General features: G+C 44.0%; 1 protein-coding gene across 1 annotated transcript in view; it reads right to left on the reverse strand.

The window, feature by feature from the left end:
• The window catches only part of FAM124A (family with sequence similarity 124 member A), a 45,625-nt gene extending 24,028 nt beyond the window's left edge, over positions 1-21,597 (reverse strand). Inside the window, exons 1-2 of the mRNA XM_054182247.1 lie at positions 21,477-21,597; positions 9,009-9,040 (exon numbers count right to left, since the gene is read on the reverse strand). Of these exons, the coding sequence (XP_054038222.1) occupies positions 9,009-9,040; positions 21,477-21,535 (91 nt within the window). The 5' untranslated portion in view covers positions 21,536-21,597. The remainder of the gene's footprint in view (positions 1-9,008; positions 9,041-21,476) is intronic.
• Positions 21,598-23,568: the final 1,971 nt, after the last annotated feature.

Here is a 23,568-nt window from a genome sequence, read left to right on the forward strand (position 1 = left end):
AGGGAAGGTGCAGGGATTATTAATGCTCAACTATTACATTAATTTGTTTTATTATTTTATACTGTATGTAGAATTAATAAAAAAAGAGTCACCTCGCTTTCTAGGTGGCTAGTGAAGGGAAGAGGGCCTGAAATTGAAACACAGAAAGAGCAGTATTCCAAATGGCTGCAGATTTCCACTTTAGAGTTCAGCTTTGCAAAGATGCACATCCTTCCCAATCATAAAATTTTCTTAAGGAAAGATACGGATCGTTATACTTGGCCAGAACCCAGACACTGATCTTTAGTATTAATATCAGATTCTGTACAGAGTGCAACGTGTAGTAATTCAATAAAACTCCCATCAGCAATCACCAGTAAATCAAAAGCTGTACAATGCATGTCAGCATTCAAACTGCATCCAATACCATACTGTTCAAAGTCCTCTGGTTGCAAGCATTGTATTTTCTTAAAATCCAACTCCTATGTAAAGCTAAGATTCTCAAAAATATGTTTTTTATAAAGGGGCAGAAAGAACATTGCCTTAAAAAAAACCCGAAACACTGTACACTTGAGCAGCTGACAAATTTGGTCCAACAATGAGCTCCATACCTCACACAATGTACTCTAGTTAACTGAGAGTGTGATTTTATGATGGGCTTAAGACAATTTAAAACTTCAGTGCTGGCACTCTTCCCCCTACTATTCCCAGCTAAGTGCTTCCAGTGCTTCCCATGTGTCAGGTCGAGGTGCAAGTTGAAACAGTCTCCAAAGAGACTGAAAAGAAGCTCTCAGACAAGCAGTAATCAGGCTTGTGCCTTCTGGTGGCATTCAGAGAACCGACCTGACTAAAAACGTTAATTTTCAGGCAGACATCTTTTAATCAGTTTGTGCTTTTGCATAAACCTTCCTGGTATCACAAAGAGGTGGCAGGGAAGCCCAGCCAGAGAGAAGGTAGAAGCCACAACAAAGCATCTACACGCAACACACACCTAAAGAAATTACGGGATCAAACCCTGAGGCATGGTCAAGCATTGCCATGTTTGTGTCTCTGTAGACAATCAACAATATTAGCATCACAACAAAGGAACCATTTGGACTCGACAGCAGTGGAAAACTATTTTGAATCTCATAATCTTTTCAGCCGACAGCAGTGTGCGTTTCAAAAGACCTACCCTGTAACAGCTGATGGAAAAGGGAAGCAGTAATAGAAAGCATGCTTTGTCATCAGTGCTTCATCCTGATCCCATATGGTGGCAGCCCAGAGTCACCTGGCAAACATTTCATGAACCTTTTAGAAATTACAGATACAAGATTTCTTTCCGAAACTACTAATAAACAAATATGAGGTACCCACAAAAATGAGGCAGGCAGTGGACAACTACTGCTCTAGAATGTGGCACGCACCAATTACCAAATGTCCCAGTTGCCCACCGAGCTTGCGTAGATAGATTTTATTTATTTATTTTTAAAAGTTCAAATTAAAGAAAACACATCCCGATAATGTACTGTGGCCATAAACCGAGGAAACTAATTGTTGGCATTGTCAAAACAGCACGCATTTAGTAGAAACTGCCTTAATAGCTTCAGCCTTCACACGTCTTGTCATTAGACTCAGTGAGTCAGATGGCTTCTCCCGTTCTACCACAACTACTGCCACTGAGTCAGGAGTTGCCATGGGACAGATTTATTTTTTTAGCTTCCTGCTTTGGGCGTTAACAATTCAGACAGCCGTCTCAGCAATTTCCAGATCATTGGCATCACTCTATCAGCTGAACTTGGAATGCCAAGATCTTTCCTGCAGCCCATTGCTCACGGTAAAAGACCCGCTAAATGGCTGCCTAGCTCCTTGTGGCTTTCTGGGACAGCAGCAGTAACACTTCCACTGAGGGAAACCCAACCCTCATCACCTAATAATCCAATCTAACTTCCTCTAAAATCTTTCCTGTGAATTTTTACTGGAATTGTGTGGCACTTGATAGCTCGATGTCTATCAAAGATTACCTGTGCTCCTGAATCATGCTTGAAAATGAGCCAGAGGATATATTTGCTTATGTGGTTTTGATTATGACTATGTGTGCTTAAAAGAGGAGCTAGAAAAACATTCAGATCGTCATTCATACACAAATTATTATTATTATTTTTAATAACTTATCCAGTTTATATCTGCTGGATCTACATGACAGGAAAAAAACCCAACTGACTGGATGTGGTCAGAAAACAATACACAAAACAACAAAAACAGAGTTTCAGTAGCCCCAGTCCAGTAACTATTTAGGGTACACTTATACCCTAAACGATATAGAAATCCCAAGTTAGCCCAAAGCCAGTAGGAAGTAATTTAACCACGGGACACACAGCTTGGTGTGGGCTAAATGATCCCAAAGAGTGAAACTCTGATTTCAACAAAGAGCAGAGCTACGAGGGTTACTGCAAGCTAAATACATTTAAACAGGAACTTCAGTCTTTACAAGGGGAAGGGTGAGCTTGTGGTTAATGCCACACACTTTGCATGCAAAAATCAAAACTAGATATGATTTCAAGCACAGTTACACATTCATTTGCGCATGTCCTTACACATGAGTGTGCCTCATTTCTTTTTTATCTTCTCTTTCGGTCCACTGGACATCTTTAGTCATGTCTTTAAGGGCACATTTCCTCTGTACTCCTTATGCTTCTAAATAACCACATGCAGTAAGACCAACCTCAAGATGCTATCTCTCCTACTACCGCATCCTAACCTCAACTTCTTGAAAGGTAAAAGCGCAAATAACAATGTTAACTCAATATCAACATCTCCAGCATGGTTTCCAGGCAACGGCGCTCAGCAGAAGTGGTAACTTTGTCCCGTTCCCGACATAGGCGAGGGTTCCCTGAAAATCAGGATGCATCATCTGTTGATGCTTGTGGCTGAGACTGGGGTGGTGGTGGGGCTGGGAGTGGGGAGGGTGCTGTGTGGTCAAATACCCCAGCAAAACAGGAGGTTGTTGATTAAAAATTATGCAACTGAGAGGGAAAATTAGGGACTGGAGAGCAACAGGGCCTGCCGATGTTGCTCTGGGCTGATGATTCAAACTGAAATACAGGAAATTCTGTTTAAACATAAGAAAAAACATTTTTACGGTGAGGGTGGTCACTCACCGGAAGAGGTTGCCCAGAGAGGCTGTGGGGATATTCAAAACACAATGGGATGCTGCCCTGAGCACCCCTCTCTCACCGCCCCTGCTTTCAGCAGAGGGCTTGGGCCAGACGATCTCCTTCCAACCTCAACTTTCTGTGGTTCAGTATTACACTTTTCTACCCTGTACACAAGCATTTGTTCCTTCACTGTGGTGGAATTTGATGACAAGCAGCTACATAAACACGTTTTGCGCAGCCAAAGCCTGCAGGTGGCACGTAGCAGTGGCATTTTCCTTCTTCACAGAGCCACAGTGGGAAAGAGCATTGCCCTTTACCTCTAGCAGCATAACAAAGGCCAGGCAGGATATGCAGAAGATGCTCACTGTATTTTCCCCAAGAGCTGACACTTCAGATTTCACTACTTTATAAAACACCTGAATTTGCAACATTGACAGGTGCTGCAGGCTAAGAGCCCAACATGATTTGGGTCCAATTTCCTCTTCCATTTTCCCCTCATACTTTAATTAGTCTTCCTTTTATAATAACACCTTCTGTAAATGCAGCATGATGCTGGCAAGCCCACTGTAAATTGTTGTTACAATTGTATTTAATACAGCTCATTGCCAGCCATTGTAAAAGCATCTCAGTTCTCTACGGAAATAAGAAACAATATACCACAGTGTATCTTTGCATTGCAGTAAAATAATATAATTATATCCTTACACTTATTAAATTACATTGTTTGGAGGAATATACTTAGAAGATAACCAATCCAGCAGCACCTGGCTCAGAACTGGTTTGAACGAACCTAACTTAAAGTAGGGAACTATGTTATGAAATTTCAGCTTTGTGCCAGATTTTTAAAAGCCCAAATCAAACCCAGTCCCGCTTCCTGCTCCTGGTTATTTTTCATCACCCTTAACAGTTAAGTGACGTCAGATTTTGAAACGATACACAAGTAATGGGAAGCCATTTCTCCATATGCTATTGTTACAAGGCACCTCTGCATCTCCTTAATTCTATAGATCCTTACGTTCCCGCAGCTCCCATTATCTCTGCAACCATGAAGGCTACACCTTTTGGTTTTTGTCAAAAGATCCATCAGTGCCCATTTTAACGGATGTCCCTTGGTCTCTGGAATGTTCAGTAACAAAAATTCTTAAGAAATAGAAATCAGAGAACTACTGGAGATGCTGACTTTGGTCTCCTCCATAAAGGGCCTAGAGCTCAGGCTGGATCTGACTCTCTCTTTTATTCAGGGATACTTTTTCCTCTTCTCATTTCCTTCCAACAACGCTTAAAATCTAATAACTCAAACAGAGAGGGATGAGGAAGATTCTTGCCAGGTAACATCAAGAAGCAGGTGCCATGGTGGCAGGGGAGGGTGGGGGGAAGAGAGAAAACCAGACAAAACAGAAAGAGCAAAAGAGAGAGGCGGCACATTGTTACATGCGCATGGTATGGAAGTGGTGTCAAAACTGTCATGTAACTGTGCCTTGGCCAGCTCTGAGCATGGATGGGACAGGTGGCCTGACACCGACCCCTCACAACCTACCTGATGGGCTACATCTGCACCTGAGCAGCTTTTGATGGGTCCTCAGAATGACAGCATGTACAAATAGGTCATTTCTGCTTCCAATGTTGGCACCGGGTGCAGCAACCCTTGCTACTTGTAGAGAAAATAAGAGCCAAAAATCAGCCCAGAGGAGCTGATGCAGATGACACTGGCAAAACATTGACCAAATCTCAAAACAAAGATCTGAATTTATACTAGCACAGGAACAGAATACCAAACAGAAAATAACTTAAAGATTAATTTTATTAAAAACGAAACGTGCTTGGTAACCCACATACTTGTAAATCTGCCAAAAGAAACTCTCTTCTGCTTAATTTTTAGAACCAGAAAGTGGGTGAAATTCCATGGGTTAGGAAGCATGCACAACACGGAAATAAAATTTTAATATCCCAGCTCTCAGGTTTACCAGGGAAGAATACAAACAACCTGAAAACAGCCCAGAAGGACTCAATCATTCCCCAGCTGCTAAAGGAAAGGCAGTGGAGCCGGGGAAAGCAAATTACCAGCTTTCCAACTGCAAAGTGGATGAGCGACAAGCCCTTTACCTCATTGAGAAGCACGACATGAACCACCGCGTGCTACAGGGTTCGACTATCTCAAATGCCCTAAAATCTGCCACAAACTTGCATCTTATCCCATAGGGCCAGTTTTACGTTTCATTTACCGACCTAGCTGGAGCAGTACAAACGTGTATCCAGGCACCTCCCGACTGATTGCCTAGCTGAAAAATGTCAGGGGAAAAAAACCAAACGACTCCCACAATTATTTCTACGACAACCTCGTTAAATTGGCTCCAGAGCTGAGTAGGTACGGAATATTTCAAATGTTACAAATCACGAAAGCCTTGCTACAAAATGCCCACTTCTGCTTTGAGTCTTTCTGAAGAGCCATTATGATAAATGGAAAGATTATGCAGAGAAGAAAATAAGCATCCCCCACCAAAACTCCCCTTCCCTGGTCGAGAATCATCCCTGAAACACACAGCTCAAAGCAATTTGAAGATAATTAAAATGTTGATGTGCAGAGACTGTTGCTTATTGTGCTGACCAACACTAATTAATTATTTCTTTGTGATTCCAACTGTCTGTATCCATATGCCACCTATGGTCTTTATATTTTGGTATCACGTACTTTGAGTAAAGGTCTCTTCTGTGTGTGTAAAGTGTCTAGCACAATTCCCTCTCATATATGATTAGTGATCCCTAATGATAATTGAAAACCATAATTGAAAACGTAATTGAACATATGAACAAAAAGAAGCTTAATACATTTTCTAGATTAATGAAGAGCACACCAATGGGCAAAACATCCTAATAAGACAAAGCTCCCCTCCTGCTAAAGAACAAAGGGAAAAGTGGCTATACACACCAGAAGTCAGAGGGAAAAAATGTCAAAATTAATTTAGCACTTCTCTTCCTTGAAAGCACACTGCTGAACCATTCAAAGCTGTAATACCTCAAAACCCAGCATCAAGCAGACAGCTTTGCTTGGCCTACATACTCCTCTCAAAACAAAAAGGCAAAGTGGCACATAGTCACCCTGACAACAGCCAGAGCCCGCATGGCAGATAACTGCTGTGTTTTCTTGCAGAAATAAACACGCTCTGCAAACTTTGGTGCTTTTTCCCAAAGTACTCACTGTACAGACCCACAAATGTTAGACGCGTGCTGCTAGGACAAAGCATTTTTGGGTTACCCAAAGCTGGGACACAAGAGCAAAGAAGAAAAGAATTGAGATGCTGAGTAAGACCCAAGGTCCAAGCAACCCACCAGGCAGGGCTCGGAACTGCTGAAATAGTACGTCGCCCACGATAACTGCTGCCATATGCTTAGGGAAAAAAAAAAAACAAACTAGAAATAGTGCATGTACAGAATGATCCTTGCATTGCCATGTATCGGCCGATGAGATTTTACTTCCGACGTGGGGGGCTCTAGGGTTCCTGTACGCTTCTGCAGTGGTGCAAAGCCCTGCAGTTTGTTCAGCTGCTGTCATCGCAGCAAGTGATATAGGCCGCCGTTCTTAGTTCACCTGCTAAATCTTTCTTATCCTTCTCTTGGTGTGCCTGTGGAAAACTGCCGTCCAGTGGAGTTCATCCAGAAATTTAGAAGATCGTTCATTTATTAAACACTGAAACACGAGCCTCGATGGTACCACTGAATAAGACCCCTGTAAAACCAAATTAGCTTGTAATCCTTCTGGTTAGATAAACTCCACTTCAGTAGAACAGGAGCTTCAGATGAAGCAGCTGGAGGTAATGGAGATTCTTTTTTAATTTACAACGGCTTATTTTGTGTTATGTTAGGGCCTAATGGCATCATTGATTAGACTGCTTTCTGTACTATGAACAACAGCACTTGCTGAAGCTTTTCACCAAAGAAAATGGCCAAATAACCTTTTTTCCCCTAATATCTCTCCCCCAATAATCTTTTCTTCAAATGCATTATGCACCCCCTGACTGCCAGCCTCCGACATGAAAGCATTTCTATTTTACTGAAATCCTTTTATGTAGCTGTTTCTGTTACTCTTGCACTGTCTGACCAAACCGACCACACAAACTCCACAAAATGCGAAGTTAAATACTGCTACTCATGAAGCTCTAGCAACGTTAATTTGCCTTGGAAGCAGAAAAGAGAAAGGAGGAGACCGTCCCATCTCCTGAACTTTTGTGTCTTTGCTGTAATGATAATACCTCCTTGTACTGACAAATTACTGGTGTTGAAATACAACTGTAATCCCCACATATTCTGGACAGCCGCGGCCAGCAAGACACTGAGGTGACCACAGTGAGCACGACATGCTGGAGCTGCCACATAACCAAAAATTACCCTTACAAACAGCTCATTTCATCAAAACAAAGACTGACAAATGTCATTTGTTATCTTTATTTGTAAGACCTGCAGCAGTCAGGCAAAGCTGTTAAGGGATCAACCCCAAATTTTTAGATGAGAAATACTTTACTTACACCTTGTCCTCTGAACTTATCTGCCCAATGAGCAAATAATCATGAGTCACCACCCAAAAAGTGGAGGAAGATGGCAGCACGCTCCCCAAGCCATCACCCAAAATTGTGAACTGAGGGGGTGACGGGGCACAAATCCGGTGTAACCAGTCGAATCCAATATGCTTTTACTATCACAGAAAAGTTGATTGCCTGGATTTTGCCTCCCAATCATTTCAAGAATCACGCCTGACAGCGGGAAACCAGAATTCTATTGAAACAACTGAATTTAGGAAAAAGCTGCCCTGAATTCTCTTTTTCTCAGATACACACACACTGAGCAGATGGAGGAGAGACAGCGAGCTCCCTGCTAGTCACATCAGCTCAGGAGCCAGACATTACAAACCCTGTCTGATCCAGCTCTTGTGGAAATCAATAAAAGCCCTCCGCTGAAGACCACGGGAGGTGGAAAATAACCCTTCTCCATGCTTCAGCCAGAACGTGTGAATGAGAAAAAACTGACAGCTTTCTTCCCCTCTGATTTTCATGGCGCGTAAAGATCCAGATTATAAAACACAATCAGTCATCTGTGAATTTTTGCTCTGCTTGCTTGGCACAAATAAAGCTCTCGTCTAGGTGTGAATCAGGGAGACAGGCATCACCTTGCACTTTGACAAGGGGGAGATACTAGTAGCTGCACGTGAATAAGCATTATTGCGTTTCAAAGTGCTGTGGATACAGTACGTCCTACAACTAAGAAAATGGTTGGAGTGGACAGAAAGAGGACTGAAAAAGGGCTCCTTGTTCCTTAAAAAGAAAAAAACCACCATTTTGCATTGATGAAAAACAAAGAAAAAACAATCCAGACACCAGGATTCATCTTTTATCAGCTGGATAACCTGAAATTCAGCTGGCTATTGTAAACATCTAGAAAGACTGTGACACTTACTGGAGCCTCTATCATCTTTGAAATCAAAGAAATGCTTCACAGAATTTGCTCTGAAGTGCTTCCTTGGCACCAGCTTACAATAAGCATTCAATTATTCCTGCGTCCCCCAGCTTTAATGGCATTCATCACTGCAAACTCATTTGGCTGAGGACCCATTTGCGCTGGCCACATCATGTCTACAGATTTTGTTCTCATTTTGCCTTGCATTCTTGTGAGCTCCAATATTTATGACTTTACACATGGCTCATATTTTGCTCATAAACATCCAATCAGTTTAATTTTCTATACTGTTTCTAGACATAGATCCAAGAAGAGAAGAAACGGGGGCTTCACTGTGTCCAAGTTAACTCCATCATAACATTAGGATGATGTTAATAAATATTACCAATCAGAAAAAAGAAAACATGAGAATCCATTTAAAAAAAAAATTCTCAAAGTTATACTCACTGCTGGTAGAGGACATACGGCTGTACTCAGACCTGCAAGACAAAGATTTTAGTTAGACCATTTAGCTAGACTATTAAATCTAGAAGAGATAATGAAAAATGTACCACATCTATCTAACTCATATTGGATATTAAGATAGCTTAACACCCATTTAGCATTATTTTTGTGCTAAAATAATAACTGGAACAGGCTTTGAACATGGCCTCAGAAAAACTGGCATCTTGCATGAATTTTGAAAACACCTACATAAAGCAACTAGGGGTTTATCTAGAGCCTATTCATGCTACCTACCTTTAAGTGTAAAAATTAAAGCTCAAAAGGCTCTCTACAAGGAAAAAATAGGCTGCTTCAGACATAGGTTAGGAGCAAAAGACTACTAGATTTTGACTCTACTCCTCATCTTCCTCACCTTATGGCCTCTAAATGCTGCTTTGCAGGTTTTTTCTTTTTTTAAGAGAACTCTACTCAAAGAGCAGAATTTTTATTGTTCTTCGGTCACAACTAGCAGGGAAGACACAAAATGAGTAACAAAACATAAACATTTAGATGGCAAAGCTTTTTGCTTTAGGAAACCCTTTTCCTCTTTGAGACATCTCTCAGTAAAACCACAGGCCCTTTGGTTCTCCTTCAGTGCGTACTGGATGTCTCCTGGTTTCAGCTGGGATAGAGTTAATTTTCTTTCTAGTGGCTGCTACAGTTTCAAATTTGGTCTGAAAGGAATGTCAATAATGTCTATTGTTTTAGTTATTGCTAGGTGATGTTTATAGGATTCAAGGACTTTTTTCAGCTTCCCACAGAAGCTGAGAAGGAGCATAGACAGAACAATGGAATGGCCAAGGGAATATTCCATACCATAGACATTACACTCAGTATATAAATGGGGTTGGCTGCGGGGCAGGAAGCCACAATCACTGCTCAGGAAGGTACCGATTTCACCAATTTACCAGGTGGTGAGGATGACTTGTGTCATTATTATTATTATTGTTGTTATTATTGCTGTTTTTCTTTTCTGATATTGTTCTATCAAACTGTCTTTATCTCAGCCCATGAGGTGTTGGGGTTTCCCCCCCCTCCTTTTCTCCCTCTTCTCCCTGCCCTGCTGCACGGTCCTAGCTGCCGGCTGGGGTTAAACCATGACACTGGATTACCCGTGAGAAAGTCAGAGCAGTTAAGTATTTCCAGCAACAGTGCAATTAATTTTGCAGCTGCATATAACCCCAAACTCCTGAAAACGCCATTCTGGGCTGATTAGAACTCATAAACATGGCCCATTTATGTCCTGAAGATTCAGAAATACTAAGGTAAAACCACCACGCCATCACCAAATATTAAAAAAAAAAATAAAATAAAAATTTCCACTTCTGAGGCCCTACCTGTGACTTCTGAGTGTTTGGTTTTGGAGTTCACAGTCACACAGCCTCCACTCCCCACCTTGCTGGGTCCCCAAAACAGACCCCTCTCACCAGAGCTCTCTGCCACAATTAACGTCTCGCCTGTACGCCCTGCAGTGCCCCGAACATAACAGGCAAACTGTTCGGGGAGCCGTAACACAGTTCTTGGATCCTAACCTAAATGCTTGTTTTATATAAATAATTGCAACAAGTTTGCAATATTACTGTAAATTAAAAAAACATGTGAACTTTGACTCCTATGATATTTATCTGGAAATAGACACCATCTAAGCATATTCTCAGGATACCTTCATACTCTAGGGTCCCGAGCATCCAAGGGAATAAAGGACATCAACCCCACGTAACTACAGTGGCTGCTTTCAATTGTAATATGGACATATCTCTGCAGAAGAAACAACGCAATTACAATCATCACAATATTTCATAGCCCCTTGCTTAGCACTCAGTACTCATAGAATCATAGAATCTTCATGGTTGGAAAGGACCTTTGAGATCATCGAGTCCAACCAAACAATCTACAATCTCTGCCACTAGAGCATGCCCTGAAGTGCCACATCTAGACGTTTCTTAAACACCTCTAGCGATGGTGACTCAATCACCTCCCTGGGCAGGCTGTTCCAGTGCCTGACCACTCTTTCAGTAAAGTAATTCTTCCTAATATCCAATCTAAACCTCCCCTGCCGCAACTTCAGACCACTTCCTCTGGTCCTGTCATTATTCACCTGGCAGAAGAGGCCAACACCCACCTCTCTCCACCCTCCTTTCAGGTAGTTGTAGAGGGCAATGAGGTCTCCCCTCAGCCTCCTCTTCTCCAAGCTAAACATGCCCAGCTCCCTCAGCCTCTCCTCATATGACCTGGTCTCCAGACCCCTCACCAGCCTGGTAGCTCTCCTCTGGACATGCTCCAGCACCTCAATGTCCCTCTTGTACAGAGGGGCCCAGAACTGAACACAGGACTCGAGGTGAGGCCTCCCCAGTGCCGAGTACAGAGGCACCATCACTTCCCTGCTCCTGCTGGCCACGCTATTCCTGATACAAGCCAGAATGCTGTTGGCCTTCTTGGCCACCTGGGCACACTGCTGGCTCATGTTAAGCTGGCCAGCCACCAGCACCACCCCAGGTCCTTTTCTGCTGGGCAGCTTTCCAGCCACTGTTCCCCAAGCCTGTAGCGTTGCTTGGGGTTGTTGTGACTGAAATGCAGGAACCGGCACTTGGCCTTATTAACCCTCATACAGTTGGCCTTGGCCCATTGATCCAGCCTGTCCAGGTCCCTCTGTAGAGCCTTCCTACCCTCAAGCAGATCAACACTCCCACCTGGTTTGGTGTCATCTGCAAACTTACTGAGGGTGCACTCAATCCCCTCATCCAGATCATCGATAAAGATATTAAACAAAACCAGCCCCAAAACTGAGCTCTGAGGGACACCACTGGTGACCGGACGCCAAGAGGATTTCACCCCATTAATCACAACTCTCTGGGCACGGCCATCCAGCCAGTTTTTAACCCAGCGAAGACTACACTTGTCTATGCCATGATTCACCAGCTTCTCCAGGAGAATGCTGTGGGGGACGGTGTCAAAGGCCTTACCAAAGCCCAGATAGACAAGGCCCACAGCCTTCCCCGCATCCAGAAGGTGGGTCACATGTTCATAGAAAGAGATCAGGTTGGTTAAGCAAGAGATCAGGTTGGTTAAGCATGATCTACTCTGCAGATCAGATGCTAAAACTACTGGTTTAGGTGACAAAGACCACGAGGAACTACCCCCAACTCCTCTTGCCAATCCTGCTGGACCGGCGAAAGGTGACACAATCTGAATTTTTTGCAATACTCGTGAAAAATAATCCACCAATACCATCGAGTACCATGAGGTTATCGTAGCTTTTGGAGAAGGTCTGTGTAATGCTGGGCCAAGAGTTGCTGATGGGGGCTTGCAGCAGTCTCTCACTCTCCCTCCTTTACTAAACCCGGCACCCCCAGCCACTTTGGTAATGCCAGGGAGCAAGTAAACATCTTTGTCACACATGGCAGAGATCACAATTAGGTCACTGGCAGCCCCTCTCAGCCACCCATATATACCTGCCAAATAGTACCTCCTCCGTGAATAAAATGCTGTCCCTCAACCAACCTCCCCCAGGACCCTTGTGTAGCTGGGAAAGGCAGAGGCAGTAACGACATGAGCAGAGGAGACCTCCTTCTGCCTTCTGCTGGGCCATGTACCCACCACCAGTCTGGCCCCGGGCAGGGACCAAGGGGAAGCCATCCCAGGGGCTGGCTGAGTAGTGCTGTGCGGACCACAAAACGTGCACGGTATTTTCAGCAGCAAGTCACATTGGTTATCATTTTTTTGGCACCACGTATACTTGGAAGGGTGTGAAAACTGCCTACCTGCCACTCTTCACAAGCCCAGAGGCAAGCAATATACATCCAGCTGCCTCCAAGCATCCCAAGCAAGGCTTCATTTAGTCTGCACTTCTGTTTGAAAACAGCCTGGGGCTGTCCTTCAATGTATCTGTGTTCAGCAGTTGGCGGCTAATTCAATATGAATCTGCACTGCTTGTATTTCAGAGAGGGGTGAGACAACATTTTGGCTTTTGCTTACTGCAAGTAGAAGCAGCTTGCTATGACTTCACACTGTTATTTTATTATCCCAAAGTGCTGCAGGCACATTATGGGACACGGAGAATTAATGAGTCCTGAACCGAGGAAGTGGCAGGCTACGTACGGGCAGGACATGAAAAATGAGACAAGAGGAAAAATAAAAAGATGGGGAGTGAGAAAGGAGGAGACAACGGTGTGCTTGGAGACTAATTGCACAGACACATTTTAATAGGCTTTAGGACTGTATTGGGGTTTTTTTTGTAATTCTAATATGGTTCAAGCTAATATTTAATTCATGTTTGTTGCATAACTGACATACACAGAATTAAAAAACAAAAGGATAATTAAGCTCAAAGGCTTATGTCAGCCTCAGATGCTGAAATGAAGACTGTACCCTCCCTAAGCCCCCTCTACAGTCAATAAAAAGAGAGGTCTGAAGCGTGTCTCTCCCTTGCTGTTGTTTAGAGATGAAGCCTACGGAAACCACATTCCTAATGGCTATGTGTCTAAAACCAAATGGGACGAATATGAGTCTCTCTGTGTGCTCTCAGGGCCAACCTGAATCACCTTTTGTCTTCCCTCTGGCTCCCTCCTTTCTCAGAATTTCTTTGTCCTGAATCTAGTCCTTAAGAACAAAAATAGCAGCGTTAGTAAAGTCCTTAATATTTTCAAAACATTAGCACAAACCATTCAGATTCACGGCATGCGCTGGCAAGTGGCTTACAAAACACATTTTTTTTCCCTTATAGTCAGCTATTTAGGATACTAAATTCTGAAGTTTCTGTAAGTCTTTTAAGCTTTTTAGACTACTAAACACAACGAACATTCCCTTTGACAAGATAACACATTAGAAAAATTAAGCACTAATATAAACATCTCCTGGGTCATGTAGATTCTCTCAACATCAAGCAACTTTGTTCCTTCCCATTCTTTCCATCAAACATCCCGAGTACAGCTTTTATCCGTTCCCTTGGAAGAGGATTTTCCCATTAGGGTAACTCAAGAGTAAAGCACTCGTGGGCTTTAATGGTGACAGACTGGGGCCATACTGGGGCTCAGAGGTTCCAGGCCAATTACATGGTCTTGCAGCAAGCTATTTCCTCCGATAGATATTACATTATAGATAAAAGGAAAGAGACATTCAGGACAGAAACCGAACAAATGGAGGACTGTTCCCTTTATAGGCACATAATGAGGAAAAAAATGATCAAAAAGGGTATTGAAGCAGTGGGAGGTACTGAAAAGGAGGGCTCATCGCTCAGTCAAAAGACACATCAGTCTGCAACGAATTTGTGCTTAACTGTCAGCCCACCAGCAAAGAGGAGCTGTGAACATGTCAAGAGACATTAAAATAGGAATGTAGAAGCTTGAGATAAATGTGGGACCTCGATTCCCATCAGCGCCGTTCAAGGAACAGGACAGTATGTTATCAGAGAGCGTAAGACCATCATGAGCACAAACGATCCTGAGCAATCCTCCAAGATCAGTGTGCACTACTCATTGCTGATTAGTAATAGAGAGCCCCAAAACACCCAAGAAAGGGAAACAGCTCACTGAATACCAGTAAGGAGCTGCCAGCACAACTTGCGACCCAACCTGTTTCTTTGTGTAAGATGCAGGACTATGTTACATCTCTGAATCACACAAGCAACGTCGCTACACCGGTGTGGCACCGTGCTTGGGTTACTCCGGCATGCTGATCAGCCACGGCACAGCATCACGTTAACGTAGCTTCGGCAGTGACATCTACACTAATAAACAACTGCGCTCAAGAGAACCGCCTGGGCCTGAGGCCAACTGCCATGAAACAGTCTGCACCTGTACCATTAAAATATCCTGCCTTCCAAAACAGACTGGCAAGCGGTTTGCCAGGAACAGTCCCTGGGCCATGGTAACGTGGTAAAACAAGTCCCTGGCCCACGCTAAAGCACAACCAATAATCACATGGCAGAGAGCTAGATGGCCCAGTCCAAACCGATGCCATCAACCATGTTAAGTATTCAGCAACATGGACAACTCAGAGACACCCCCACATGCTGCTTAATGCACTGGCATGGCCGTAACTGGGGTTTCCAAGCCAGGCAGCACCTCCACAAGGCAGTCTGCTGTGTAAAAAAACCACATCCCTCAAGTTATTCTACCACAGTACTACACCACGATATACCCAAGGTCTCCACCGCCAGGACCCCTTAATCCCCTCAAAAAATGAAATCGTGGAAAGTTTACTAGCTCTTCTGCTGTCTGCATCCTTGGCTTGCTCAGGCCTGATGGAATGGCACCTGCTGGATTCACATTTCCCCTGCCTTTTCAACCGAGCGTTGTTTCAGATTTCACTGTTTCATATTAAGAGCTGTATTTAACAGCTTCTTTGCCTTCTCTCCCCCAGAAAGCGCTCCGTGGGGAACACAGGAGGATTTTATAGCAGTTAAAGCCCAATGTGTGAGTCAGAAGATTTAGCTTTGTAGCTCTGTCTTGGGTTTCTTCTCACCAAATTCCTGTGGGTCAGATTACAATCTGCTTCACTCATATCGGTCCAACGCAAATCCATTACCTTCACCGTACTTCTGTAATCAAGACAACTGCAATAACTCAGAGCATGTTGCCTTAAAACTCCTTGCTCTGGATTTCTAGTCAAGAGATGAAGTCAGATGATGGATTCCCATCCCTCAGCTGTATCTACTACACTCAGGAGCTTATTACCAACAACGCTGCTTGAGGCCCCACATGAGAGACATCATCATCATCATCATTGTATAAGGATGAAGGGTTGTTTGTAATCTTTCAACATGCATCTGACGGGGCAAGGACCACACTGTCCCTGTGCACCCCACTCACCACTCATTCACACGGCACTCCCCAGAGGGACGCATCCGGTGGCACCTACCTGCCCATCCAAAGCCAGCAGGTGTGTCACCCTCCCAGGGTCCTGTCACTTTTAACTAACAAAAGCAGCAGCCTAACTTACACCAAACACCTAACCTTCACACAGCCACAGTTAGCTGGAGGCAAACCTCTCTGCCCGCTGGGACGTAACCATCACGGGTGTCAGCACAGACCTCCTGGCCACCAGAATGTCCTTTAGAGTCTGTTTCAACTGGCCCAGCCCCAGTGCCACGCGCTAGCAGGTCTGCCCACCCTGACTTTCAACCAAACAGCTTCATTCCACCAATTAAATCTGGTCAGAAATGGTGCCTCAACCCCAATTTGTGACAAATAGCTCCACTTCATATTATTTGAATGTAAAACCAGAGACAAGCTGTCTACCTTGCCACATCTGGAATGATGGATATATAGGAAGCAAAAGTCTCAGAGGAAAAAAAAAAAAAAAAAAAAGAATGCCCAAGGTAAAAACAGGCCTTAAAATAGGTTTCAGCAGCAGTGATTTCTATTCCTAAGAGTTTCTCATAGATGGATGAAATGTGTGACAAGACTGACGTGTCATGTTAGAAGGACTACCATACAGATGACAAAGTCGTAAATGCTGAATGCCCTAAAGCTAGAAACATGTGACATGAAAACAACCTCTCACCATTCAACTATTCATTTAATAATTTAAGCAACCCATTCTGACTGAGGACACACATGAATTACAATTTTCTTAGTACTTTTTCCTTTAAGTGTTGTCTCCTATTAGCAATTGTATTTTCTGTTTTAGAGTCTCACACATTTTACAGAACTGCAACAAACAAATAAATATTTTTTTTTTATCTGCTTAACAGATAAGTTAACAGAGGCCAGGGTCACACATGCAGCTACGGAGATCCACACGGAAAACTAACAAACAAGTAAAGCACCGTCAAAAAATTAACATAATCTGTGCAAAATTAATTTGAAGGATAGAACCACAGGAGAAAATTAAAAGGAGGGATCAAACCTTACCAAACAGTAATGGATTTTGCTAAACAAATGTTAAAAATAGCTGCTGCATGGTACGATGCCCTAAGCTTCAAGCATCTTTTGTTCACCTGTTTTACCATAGGTTTCTCTATGTATCATTGAACTGTTCCTTGGCAGTTGTCTGATACCAAAGAGACAGTATAATTTTTCTTCTTCCTAAATTTCGTCAAATACTCAGCAATTAACTACTAATGAATTCGGTTTGCATCATAAATATTTAGGTTTTTAACTTATTAAACAGAGAAAAAAAATCCCAGCCTCATACTTCAGTGAAGTTTCCCCATTTTCTCTAAGAAAATAAATAAATTTTTGAAATACAAGTGGAAAAGCTGCAACTTCAAATAAGTTAAAAGTTATAACGTCTCAAAACTTTAGCTGATTTCTAAGTGAGAAAGGAGAAAACTAAGCGCTTAGGGAAATTTTAATACTATTAGTAAGCAAGCTAATGATTAAAGTATGAACCCTTTAAGACATGGGCTTTCACAGCTGTCTAAGGGAACAAGTGAAGTTCTGCTGGGGATTGTCACATATGTCGAAATCTTCATTAATGCCAGCTACTTCACTGAAGTGTTATGCTCGGTTAAGGCATATACACTCAATAAATAGGAGGGAGCATTCCAACAGCAGTGGTTCTTGAACACAGCTAACAGGACCAAATAAAAGCTTAGGAATCAAAAAAACTTAAGACTTTTAGGTCTCAGAAACTACCCGTTTTCCACATTCACTATGCGTCACTCAGGATACCAGTCCTGAATACAACGACTTCAGCTGATGCTTTGCCCGTCACATCAGCAGTAGCAAGAATCCGTCTCATTGCTTCAAAACTACATGCCTAACAACTTCCAAAATTGTTTTAGTTTGTCACCTTGGGAGTTTCAGCCCCCAAAAACTTTGCTCTGGTCTTCAGAGTAAGGATAGTGAAATAACAGCATTTGCGTGGCTTGTAAAACCAAGATAATTTGAAAATGAACATTTCTACAACTCATTTTAGGTAGCTTAGTATTAATTTTTCTAGCTTTTTTGTTTTTCTTTACAGTTTATGTACAGTGCTTTAAACATACATATTTCTCCTCCCTTCAATTTCTTCCACTTGCTTTTCCTTCTGCTTTCTAATCAAAGACCAATGCAAGACCATTTTTTACTTCCTAATGCAAGGTTTTATAGTACAAATCCAGTAGTGAAATTATTACCAGAGAAAGCTCTCTGTCTCGCATACTTCTGGGGTAAAAGATTTCAGTAGCTGAAGAAATAAGGTTTTTATACTAAAAAGCCCCAAAACAGATTTCCCAAGAAGACAAAATTTGTACAGGCAAAATCTCTAAGGCCAAGGATGGTCAAACTCTTTCAAATCTCATTAATATAAACTATTTGGCTTATATATTCTACTCCCTTTACTTAGGTACTTGACAACACCAGCTCAACCCATTCTTATTGGATTCAGGAACTCAAAATACACTTTTTTTTGTTCAGCGGCTTCTTTGCCAACCCCATTTACCGAGGCAAATGCAGGAAGAGGAAGGTATTTTCCAACGGATTAGGAAAATGAAGGCTTCAAGCTGTAATCGATCTTGCCTGCACAGAGTTCGACCTGCTCTTGTAGCTGGAAGCCACAGCAAAACCTTAAGAAACATATGCCCTGTAGGGCACTTGATGTATTTGTTTGGTTAGCTGCTATAAGCAGCTTCAGCGTAAGGCTCTCTATAGGGGCTCAAACATCATTACACGCGATCATCGAGATGACAAGGGCTTGCAGCGCCTGGATTTACTACAGTCACTACCCGCTATTGTTCCCTGACTGACAGAAAGGGACCGCTTGATGCAAAACTGTTATTGAATTACTCTGACAGTTGTCTCTCCTTGTACTTTCAGAAGATGACAGCTGAACGTCATACTAGTTAATGAATTTTTTTATTTTTTTTTTTAAGCCATTGAGTAACTGGAGAAAACCGAAAAGAGCTCAATTTAGCAATAGCTATGATGGGACTGAGACAAAGCAAAAAGCAGATCTTCTGGGAAGAGGGAAAAGCAAGTGCTGCGAACAGTTGGTTTGGTGAGAAAGCTGAAATATAAACATTGTGAGAGAGACATACGCAACGTGTTTATGAGACTAAAATAGCTGCCAAACAGAACTAAAAATAATAACTGAAATGCAGAGACCCGTTGCTTTTCAAAACAAACTTCAGTGCAAAGCACTGCAGTTATTAATTGCCACAGGTCATTGTTCAAATTCCTCGGACAGACCTACACCTTCCAGTGTCGAGCCTGGGACAGGGATGCTTCATAAAATCACCAGCTTTAGCACCTCTTTAGCAGCGGACACAAGCAGCTGTCACGCTGGTCACCGAGGTCTAAAAGCTAATGTCACCAGCTGTGTCACATCCTTCTGAGTGTGCCTCCCAAGGAAACCCAGGTTTTCCTATTCCAGATAAACACAGCAAATGAAGAGTGACTTGACCAATCAAGGATTTTTTGAGCTTTGGACCAGACATGAATTCACTGGCTACTTTGTCTTCCTTTTACCCACATTCCCCAAAAAGGAACCCTGTTATCCCACTATCTGGAAAGAGGCCTGGATTTTTCCTTTAAGTTCGTGTCACATAAAACATTTTAAAACTTTCCCCATTAGGTGTGACCACAATACTACAACTATTTAAGGTTAGGGAAAAAATCCTTAACTTCCCAGACCACAGAAGAGATTAAAAAATTTGATTTTAATTAGTAGTTGGATGTATGGAAAAGATCGCTGCATTCCATTTCCACTGTTTTTTTGTTAAATTTGTAATATCGCTACTTCAGTTTCGGTGCTGTGCACCTGACGCCACTTTGCAAAAAAGAATGGTCTTTACAGTTTTGTTATCCTGTCGGTCTCATACATCAGTGTGGTGCCCTGATGGAACAGTAGGTGCTATTACTCACCAGCATCAGCCTGAGATTAGGGTACCTGCTTTTTCCCTGAAGCTCAGCATGTGCTTTTAAGGTAGGAAGAAGAGAAAGAGTCAAAGAACGAACAGGAATGCTGTCTGACCTGTGCCCATGCAACAGTCAGACTAGAGACCAAAGGAAATACACCAGAGAAGGTGCTGGGAGAAATACAGTTGGGAAAGCAAGAAGGGAGCAGAACGAAGACCTAGGAGAGAACAGTGTTAAAATGAGCGGGCAACCTCTTTTTGTCTGGAGCTAGAGAAGGAGCAAAGGCTCACTAACAAGATGACACGGCAGCAGCATGTAGGACAGGCTGGAAAGCACTTCCGTCCCACTCCCACAGAGACGGGCTGAAGGTGGGAGCTGAACTGGGGATCCCACGGATCACTCTTGCAGCTCCATGATCTTAGCAGAAGTCATCCAACTAACAAATATAGCACACCTCTGGCAGCAGGGTCACGAAGTCGGAAAAAAAAAAAAAGTCATTCTCCTTGACTCTTACATGACACTTACAGGTTGGACAACCACCACCAGAGTTTGCAGCATTTCATAGGTCAGTACAATGAGCCTCATGACAACAGCCACTCAATTTCAGGGTACTTACAAATTTAACCTGCTTTTGTGGCTCTCTCATGGCGCTTCTAAGGAGTCAGCTCTGTCTGCCTGATGTTGTCCAGGTGTCACTGCCACAAGGACAGCATTAGGTATCTGGGCATGCTTCCAGATGACCCTCAACACAAGTTATGCTGGGATACAGTGATGGTGCAGCACCAAGCCCTGACCAATAGTGTCTACGGCCCCTAAAACACGGTGCTGGGCCCCACCGCTGAGGCAGCACAACGGCCTTGGAGCTCAAACTTAAAGCCCACAGCCACGGTCTCTTAGTGTCTTCCTCCTCACGTGTAGAAAGGGGATGATCATAGAAGCATAGAATCGCCTAGGTTGGGAGGGACCTTTCAGATCATTGAGCCCAACCATCAACCTAACACTGCCAAAAAACATCACTAAACCATATCCCTAAGCACCACGACTACCCGTCTTTTAAATACCTGCAGGGATGGTGATTCCACCACTTCCCTGGGCAGCCTGTGCCAATGCTTGATAACCCTTTTGGTGTAGAAATTTTTCCTAATATCCAATCTAAACCTCCCCTGGCACAACTTGAGGCTGTTTCCTCTTGTCCTATCGCTTGTTCCTTGGGAGAAGAGACCGACCCCCACCTCGCTACACCCTCCTTTCAGGTAGTTGTAGAGAGCGATAAGGTCTCCCCTCAGCTTCCTTTTGGAGGAGCTTTCCCCTACTCAACCCAAGGAGAGGGTAAATTCCCCGCTGCTTTCCAAGCACGGTGACGCCCCTGGGAAGGCGCGCTCCCCATCTCCAAGGGGATCACACAGAACGCCCTCCCCCACCCACCCCCCCCAACCTCCGTCCGTCGGAGGGGAGCTCAGCCCAGGGGACACGCAGCCCACCCGCGGTCCCAGCCCCGCCACTGCCGGGACGCGGCCGCCGGCAACAAGTGCAGCCGCCGGGCGGGCGCTCCGGCCCGGGAGGGAGCTCCCCGCCGCTTCGCCGCCACGGCCCGGCCCGGCCCAGGGAGGAGGCGGAAGGTAAGAGGCACCCCCCCACCCCCGCCACTCACCCGCCCGTCTCGGCTCCCGAGTCCACGCAGTCGTCCTCGCCGCCGGGATGCTTCTCCATGGCGGCGGCGGCGGCGGCGGCGGGGCTCCGCGCCCGCCCTCCCGCGGGGGAGCGGCGGCTGCCGCGACCTGCCTCTGCCTTTGCCGCCGCCGCTCCGCCGTCTGCGGGAGGCTGCGGCCGCCGCCGCCCGGCCCGCCCCGGCCCGCCTGCCCGGGGCTCGGAGCCGCTCCTCCGGCCCGGCCCCCCCGCCCCGCCGAGCCCCCCCTTCCCTTCTGCCGCCGCGGGGGAGCCCGGTCGGAAGGGAAAGGGAAGCGCCTGCCTCGCCCGGTTCCCTCGAAATAGCTCCGTCCGGCAGAGAAAAACCTTTCATCCACGCTTGTCGACAGGCCGCCGTGTTTAGATGCTCGTATTTTAGAAACTACTTCGGCACCTTCATGAGATCATTTTTGTTTTTCCAGGTGGAAGAAGGGCTGGGAGGTACGGCGCCCCATATCCAGGGAAAGTTAAGAGATGTTGGATGGACGTCCTCCGCTACCCATCTGGTTTTGGAGGATCTGCTCTCACAGCCCCTTATTTGAAGTCTTGCTCTGTGCGGAGCTTTCTCCAGTCTCACTTTAGTGCTGCCTGGCACTTGCTCATTGCATCAAATATAATCCTTTTGAAATTACACCCAGAAGCGGGCAGCGGATGGTTTTCCAACCCCATGAGAATTTCTGTAATGATGACCAAAAAACCCAATGGGGTGCAAAAAGGAGCATTTTGAATGCTGCCTGTGAAGAAAACGCTGATGTAGGAAAGCCTACTGGCAGTGGGACAGTCATATTCAATAACGTGAGAGTACAGTGAAAAGTTGTGGATAAGCTCCTGTATCCTGTGCATGTCATGTGTGCCCTCCTGTTTTATATTTAAAGGTGAAAACCTTTCTGTTTCTCCATCGCTTACATAAATACAAATATTCACCCACATAGGTGCAAACCAATCTCTCACTCACGATAAAAAATTAGTCTTTCTTTAATCCACTTGGTCATTCAGGCTGTAGCAGGTGACAAGAGAAGGGGACAGAACTGGTTTGTTGGCTTGTGTCTCCAAGCTGAGAGACCAGCACTAGTGTTTCTTCTGGATCAGGTTCAAGCACCGAACTGGCAGGTGGTGTTCAGTGCTCCCCACAATACCTGGATATTGTGGGACAATTTAAAAAATAAATCTACCCCTAAACTGGGAAACCTCTTACATTAATGTTTTGTGGAAAATATCAGGTTTGATGAATTGACATTTTCTCTTCAAAATTCTCCAACTACCAAATTACTATCAGCTGCAGAAGATGACCATTTGCAGCAAAAAATCAGAAGAAAAAAATTAAAAAAAAAAAAATTATTTTCTTCTGCTTATTATTATTTTTGCCTTACAAAAAAAAAAAAGAAGAAAAATAGTGAAAATCTCAATATCTGAGACATAAGATGGACAAGAATGTAAAAATATACTGCACAAGACAATCTTACATTGACATAAGGAGTGTTAAACTGGTTTTGTTTTCTACCAGTACTTTTTTGGCTATATCTGTATTGCATGGCATTGATGCGCTTCATTTCAAGACACATTCGTGCTTGTGAGCGGTACATTAAGCAGTATATAGGCATACAGAAGTAACGCCTAAGATCGTTTAACATAGGCTCGTGCTGGGCGTAGTTCATGCCACTGTTGTCTCTGATAGTGTATGGCCCTGCTTCCCTAAAATAATCTGGATGCGGGAAGGACGCTTGTAAGCGGAGAACACCTTGGGAACACCTAGAGAAAAAGGAGAACACCTTGGGAAGAGCTGTCAAAGTGTTGTTAGCATATTGGAGGAACAACGAGCAGGCACCAAACCCAGAAATGTTCATTATAGAAAATGTTATATATAGAAACTGGCGAATTCCCACTGCTCTGCTGTGGAGAGACGCTGGGCTCCTGTGCAGTCCTGCGGCCTCTTGGCATTCACAGGAGGTCAGTTCACCGTGTGTCTCCAGTGATCTTTAGAAGAAACTTTCAGTCTCTATTATTCATCAAGAATTCAACAAAAATCATTGTAGAGGAAAGTTGGTGTTTAATCTGTT

The sequence above is a fragment of the Rissa tridactyla genome, chromosome 1 (assembly GCF_028500815.1).
Source record: "Rissa tridactyla isolate bRisTri1 chromosome 1, bRisTri1.patW.cur.20221130, whole genome shotgun sequence".
NCBI lineage: Eukaryota > Metazoa > Chordata > Aves > Charadriiformes > Laridae > Rissa > Rissa tridactyla.